At 55.0% G+C, this 6,395-nt stretch overlaps 1 protein-coding gene across 2 annotated transcripts; it reads right to left on the minus strand.

Annotated features, from left to right (window-relative positions):
* Positions 1 to 118: 118 nt before the first annotated feature.
* Positions 119 to 5,120, minus strand: LOC142362289 (uncharacterized). Of its 2 annotated transcripts, none has more exons than XM_075429225.1 (3): positions 4,708 to 5,120; positions 2,139 to 4,168; positions 119 to 1,595 (listed from the first exon to the last, which is right to left on the minus strand). In XM_075429225.1, the coding sequence occupies exons 2-3, from the start codon at positions 2,826 to 2,828 to the stop codon at positions 1,281 to 1,283; spliced, it is 1,005 nt and encodes a 334-aa protein (XP_075285340.1). In that variant the 5' UTR covers positions 2,829 to 4,168; positions 4,708 to 5,120; the 3' UTR covers positions 119 to 1,280. The 2 variants fall into 2 exon arrangements, with proteins under 2 accessions (XP_075285340.1, XP_075285341.1); XM_075429226.1 differs by having other exon boundaries at positions 4,701 to 5,120.
* Between the last annotated feature and the right edge of the window lie 1,275 nt (positions 5,121 to 6,395).

Raw genomic sequence — 6,395 nt, forward strand, 5'->3', positions numbered from 1 at the left:
TGCCGTTTGGCACTCGTCCTGGTCAGTCTCACTCACTTTGTGAGAGCTCCCTAGCAGAGGTGCCTGTAAGGGTGTAATTAATGATCTTAAAGAAGCCAGAACATATACTTGGGTTTGTTTATTTATTTATTTGTTGATCTGCATGTAGAAGTCAGGGGTTCTTCCCGTGATATTAATCGTGCCGTGTGGCTGCTGGCCCTGCTGTGCCTTCTCTTCTGTGGCTTGTTTCTTTAAACACAAACCCACGCCTACGCTTAGCTGTGTTTAAATGGACACAGTGGGGAGCTTTGTAATTGTGTTTGTGTTTTATAGTTTACCATAAATGCAGAGTTGAGCGCAATACTGGATCGCTGGAGAAGGCCCTGTGCCTGCACGTTCTGGTCCCTCAACTCCAAGCAGTTTGGTGCTATGATGCTATTCCCCAGAAAAGTAACAATTCATGTTTTTATTCCTTTTCTGTCACTACTTCTTTTCCTCCCTACTCGGGAGAGGCTTTTTTCCAGCCTACTCTGGAAGTACTCTAAGGAGCAGAGATCTGCTTGAGTATTTGAAAATGCTGATGGCAGCAGTCCCCATCACCACCACCATGACTGCGCCCTCCAGAGCTCGATGTTTGGGCAAGCCAAAGTGCAGGAATGTCTTCAGAGCGCAAAGGAAGGGCCTTAGGAACTGGTCTCTGGGCCCATGGCTGCAGCCCAGGGTGTGATGGGCTGTCTGACCGCGCTGGCTGTGAGAGAAAAGCTGTGCCTCAGCCCCACGAGGGTTCTCCGCGTCAAGGAAGGTCCTTGCAATAGATGCCCTCCACGCAATGTGACTGCATCCTGGTTTCCTCAGAGGCCCGGAGCCCCGTGGTGCGGACACCTAAGAACTGGATGCTGGGTGGCCCTGGAGAACGTGAGGGCTGCTTGTCCGCACCGCACCCAGCAGGGCAGCCTTTCCCTGCTGCAGGGAACTGGGAGGCGAGGCAGCAGCGTGTTTTAAGGGTTATCGTTTTCTCCCTGAGATAAAAGGAGAAAGCATCTATTTCGAGGTCGTCCCACCGATCTCGGCAGTAGCAGCGGTAGCTGTTCAGGGATGTCTCGCACACGCCGCTCATCCTGTGTTGCTCTTGGGTAATTTTGCCCTGTATCCAGCAGTGGCTGAACTGCCCTGCCAAACCTATTTGCAATTTCTCCCCCCTCCTTTTCTAAGTCGAAGTGCCCGCGGGGATGTTTTGGGTTCTCTACTGCAGAAGTTTTCTAAGGCACAGCATGCCCACCTTCCTACATCTTTGTGAAGCCTTATCTAATCATCTCAGTAAACAGCCTGCTGCTCTGTGAGGGCTGTAAGTACAAGCTCTTAGGCCGTTTTGTGGGGTTGGATCTGGAGGGGGATGTGTTACGCACAGGCCCACGAAAGCATCTTGGTTCTGTTAAAGCCTTTCTTAGATGGGAGGTGCTTACAGGAATATTTAGAGTAATGCAAAGAGGAGTAATTTGTGCTGTGAGTATTCCCTTTGGTTCTGCGCCGGCGATGACGTCTGAGTCCATGTCTGGATCCCTGGAGGTGCTCCTGGAGCGTCTCCTTTGACCTCCTCCGGAACAGCGTCCAGGTGTCTGTGGAAACAAAGCAAAGCAAAACGTGCTCCCGGAGCATGGGAGCAGAGGGCAAGCTCTGTGGCTCTCGTGTTAGCTTTAAGATTACCACCAGGAGAAGGAAGACTTCTGTCTGAGATTACAGAAGCCCAGGTCAACTGCTTGAGGACAACCCATCTTGCTTCTGAGCAGTTTTTAAAGCGGCAGATGGTGGCTGATGAACCTCATTGTGAATTGGTGAAGCCTGTGTCCATCGGTGGTAAGGATAGAAAATCCATCCACCACCACCAGCTCTTGTCCTTGTGGATCATATAAACAACAGTGCAATCCAGAGTGTACCAGCTGAACAACAGCAGAGAAGGGTGAGATTGCTTAGATGTGCTGTTTAAATCTCCCTTCCTTATAATGTGGTAAGCAGAATCCTGGGGTTTCGGTATGGGTTGATTTCTCTGGGCTGCTGGATTCCAACACTAGCTCAGAGCACTCCTACACCCGGAGGGAGAGCTACATCCTCGCTCTTTTTCCCGTTTGTCAGGTGCGACCAGTTTCCAGAAGCTCACTCACCCGGCCCGGAGAGCGTGGCAGAGAAAGACAGAAGCCAGTGCTTGCCTGCGGCGAGCGCGGAAGACGACAAAGCAGTCGGGTTGTAGCTGTGACCGTGCTCTTCAGCTGGAGGGATGGGAGTATCCAAGAGGCAGGTTGAGCTGCTGAGGGGCTGGCTCCACTACCCCTTCCCCTCTTCCTCGGCCTCCTTGCCCTCTGCTGCAACTTCTGCATCCTTCTGGGAATATTAATGTTTCGTCTCTTCCAGCCAGGAGCGGGTTCATCCCAGGACTGCTGTTCCAGGCGTGCCAACGGGCAGGACAGACAGCAACAGGCGGCTGCGATGCCGACCGTTGGGCGCGAAGGAGCTGTCAGGCGAGGAGGGAGGCGAAGGTGGGAGCCCTGCCTGCAGCGGCAGGCACGCGTCAGCACGGTGCCAGCACGCAGCCACTTCTGGATCGGCGCACGCCTCCGAGACGTCGGGTGAGCTGCGCGCAGGGCCGCAGGGTCTCCGCCCGAGGTGGCTGTTCGCGGCTCAGCTCTGTCTCTGTGCGCATCTGCGGTGCTGTTCCGCACTCCTGGAGCTCCCCGGGCCCTTTTCCAAACACCGTCGTGGCCCTGTGCGCTTGGGTCAGGGCTGGTTTCCCGGAGGGGAGGAGGAGGGTGGCGAGGGAACACGGACCCGTGGCCCCAGCAGCTGGGTGCCCCCATGGTTCTGAGGGACTCTGGCCTTTGCTCCCGGATGGTGAAATCCACCTTGGTTTGTGTGCCTGGTGCTGCTGTACTTTGCCACTTGCTTTGGCCGCTGTTCTGCTGTCGGTTGGATGAGGATCTCTGCCTGTCTTCTGTGGCTTTGCTGATGGCGGTTTTTCAGCTGCCTGCTCTGCTTAGGAAGGGAGCAGGGGGTCGCTCTGGGGGGTTTATCGTAAGTCAGGGTCTTGGTTTGCCAGACTTGCTCTTTTCTTCTTACTTCCACTGTTTCACCTCAGGTTACCCATTCAGTCTCAAGCGTGCAGGGCCAGATTCCTCCTCCTCCTGTCCCCAGTCCGTTTTCTTTGCTCCAGCCTTTGTGGTACCTTGTCTCCAGGAGGAGAGGAGGAGCCAGCATTTTCTGTGCTAACAAAGTGAGCATTGTAATGTAGTTGCAGAGTGGGTGGATGTGATTGCCGACAGAGGTATTCCTTCTGCGAGGGTGTGGATTAAAGCCCAAGGTGACTTTGTTCCTGCAGAAGTTCGCTAACTTTCCCCAGGGAACTGAAGGGGCAGGGGTGGGAGGGGAGAAGTATGATAAATGAAAGTGTCAGAAGGAAAGGCACTTATGGAGCACGCGCTCCCAGAGCATAAATGTGTGCTCTGTAAGTAGGCTGGGGAGTCTCCTTCTCTGGAGATACTCAAGACCTGCCTAGACACGGTCCTGTGCAGCCTGCTCTGGGTGACCCTGCTTCGGCAGGGGGTTGGACTAGATGACCCACAGAGGTCCCTTCCAACCCCTGACATTCTGTGACTCTGTGTAAGGAGCTTTCAACATAGTTTAAGGTAGCACTCTGTGGATTTAAAAAAAAAAAACACCCAGGACAGCGTTTAGCCGAGAAGTTGAGCGTGGCTCTCTGCAGGCTGCTGTCCCAGTGTAATTGCCTGGGTAAGTGGATTAGCAAGCAGCAGCATGGCTTGTTCGGGGTTAGGCAGGCTTTGAGGGGAGCGAGGAAGGCACTGCTCCTGGGTAAGTGGATTAAGCATGGCTTGTTCAGGGTTAGGCAGGCTTTGAGGGGAGCAAGGAAGGCGCTGCTCCTCACAAGGGGCTGAGACGGAGGCAGGCAGCCTCCACTGCTCCCCACCAGTCGGACCCGTGCGATGCTGAAAGCTGTGGCAGACGGCTGGGTTGTCGCCGCGTGCGCTCGCTGGGAAGGGTCCCATGGAAACAGTTCCTTTCAGAGCTACCACTTGTCCTTATCTGCCGCGAGGTGGGTACGGGTGACAGCAAATCACATCTTGGGACGCTTCTTCTCTGCCTTTGTTGCCATGGGAATCGGCGTCTTCTGCGGCTTTGTCTTCTGAGGAAAAAGAGAAGTGTTGTTACCTCCCCTGGCTCACCCACCCGAATGCGCCGAGGATGGAGGGGGGCTGTGGTCAGCCACGCTGCGCCCGGAGCAGGACGTTCGTGCCGGGGACGGGGCTGCGAGGTCGCTTGTCTTAAGATCTCACCCGTCCCTCTGCAGCAGTCACCACGTCTGCGTTACGGGGTGGCGGTGGGGAGCGCGACGCCAGGGCGGTGGGGCCAGGACCTGCCCTTGTGCCCGCTGGGCGGAAGAATCTGCGTCACGCAGACGTCTGACACGACAAAACACGACGCTGTTCCAAAAGTCTGGCCCAGGGGCTCGAATGCCCACCCAGGGGGGTCCCTGGCCTTTGCGGGGGGGCAGAGGGGCACCAGCGTCGTGGGGAGTGGTCCCGTGCTTTGGCTCCCTCCCCGGGTGACCGAGCAGCCCCTGGCAGGGATGTGGGACCGGGAGGCGAAGGCTCCGCGGAGCCTCCGAAGGGACCCACGGAGTTCCCGGGGAGCGGGAGCCCAGTCGGGATCCGGACCCAGGACCTGCGTCTCTGCTGTGCTGCAGCTCGTGGCCAAGCGGTGCCGAGCGTGGCAGGGGGAGAAGGGAAACGGCACTGCCAAAGCGAGCCGTAACTCTTCGGGGAAACTCTTCCATCCCTGGAATTTTCCATGCTGTACGGGGAGCGTGTCCTGCAGTGATACGAGAAATCAGCCCCATTTGGAGAGCTCCCCGCCTTGGTACCGTACACCTCGTTCCTTCCTCCCAGCCCTCGCTTCTGTCATTTCTTTAGCTCCTAACTCTTCTCTATATTAGTTACCCTTCTCGAGCTGATTCCGATACTGAATTAGAAGATACTTATCTGCCCCGAACTCCTACGAAATGAAGAAGTGGTGTGTTCTTTCCACGGTACGAATGAGGAACTGAGTCAGCGGGAGGCTGAATGACACATCTGAGGTTACCCAAGAGTGCCAAGCACTGCTGGGAACCGAATCTGGCCGTTCCTCTCCCCGCTGCCAGAGCCTTCGCCCTTGCCCTCTCCGTCACCCTCCACAGCGCTGGACGTGGGGCATTGCCCCGCTCTGCCCCCGGCCCTTTGCCTCCACCTGGGCCCTTGGACTCCGAAACGAGCCATAAATGCAACCAGCCTCTTCCCAGGGGAAAGAGCGATTTACCTCGAGCCCTAAACTTTTGGCACTGGGATTAAAAGCAGAATTTGAGCTGGGCTGTGTAAATAACCCCACAATTACAGCCCAGCGCTTTGGCTTAGGCTTTGGTGTTTGTGGTGCCACCTTCTCCTGGGGAAGCAGCTGTGATGCCTCTCGTGTTTGTGCCAAAACTGATGTAGGTTTTGTAGCTAAAAATACCACACGCTTCCAAACTGTGCTGCTTCGTGCTGTGCAAAGAGTCTTCTCGGTGTTCCGTCACTCAAGTCAGAGGCAGTTAAATGCAGAAATACAGACGAGAAATGTGGAATTCTGGAGCAGCGGGAGAAAAAAGGCCATAGCGGTTTAACCTGGGAGGGGAATATAACATATAGTTCTCTCTCAACGACGTGTGCAAGTGCTGTATTTTGAAATATAAAAAAATATCTGTGTAATAAGCTGTTTCAAATGAGTCATTCAGAAATGCAGGAAGTGTCACTTTCTCGTCTGATAGATGCGTCTTTCTGTCTTTACCCTTTTGCATGTGTATGAGTGCATCCATGTGCATAAATACACAAAACGCTTGCGCCGTTGTAGCTCAAATGCTCTTCAGGTGGCATTGTTTGCTCTTCAGGGGTACCCGTCACAAAATCCGCTTTCACTCCCGCGCTGCTCATTTAGGAGAGTGGCTTCAATTATGGCTTGAAGCTGTTTTCGTTGCCCTCGAGCTCTGCCCGCGAAAGGGCCTTCTTGGAAGTCTTGAAGAATATTCCGATAAAACGACGGGCTGAAAACAGTGAATAAGAGAGGGTGGGCAGCGAATGAGTCACCGCGAAATGCCGCCAGTGGAGTTACGCTGAGCTCCGGCTACCTGTGCATCATTGCCGAGTTCTTTGAAACGTGCCACTGCGAGCGGCTGCTGCCGTCAGCGAGCCGCGGTGCAACGGCGCGGCTTCAAAGCGCTGGCAGTCATGAAAGTCACGTCTGCCTCCGTCTGCTTACTCACCCTTGAAACAAGGCGCTGCGAAGGCAGCGGAGAGCAATGTAGGCTTCGCAAGCAAAATGACTCGCGGGCTGCGATGTGTTTG

Source organism: Opisthocomus hoazin, chromosome 8 (assembly GCF_030867145.1).
Source record: "Opisthocomus hoazin isolate bOpiHoa1 chromosome 8, bOpiHoa1.hap1, whole genome shotgun sequence".
NCBI classification, from domain to species: Eukaryota; Metazoa; Chordata; class Aves; order Opisthocomiformes; family Opisthocomidae; genus Opisthocomus; species Opisthocomus hoazin.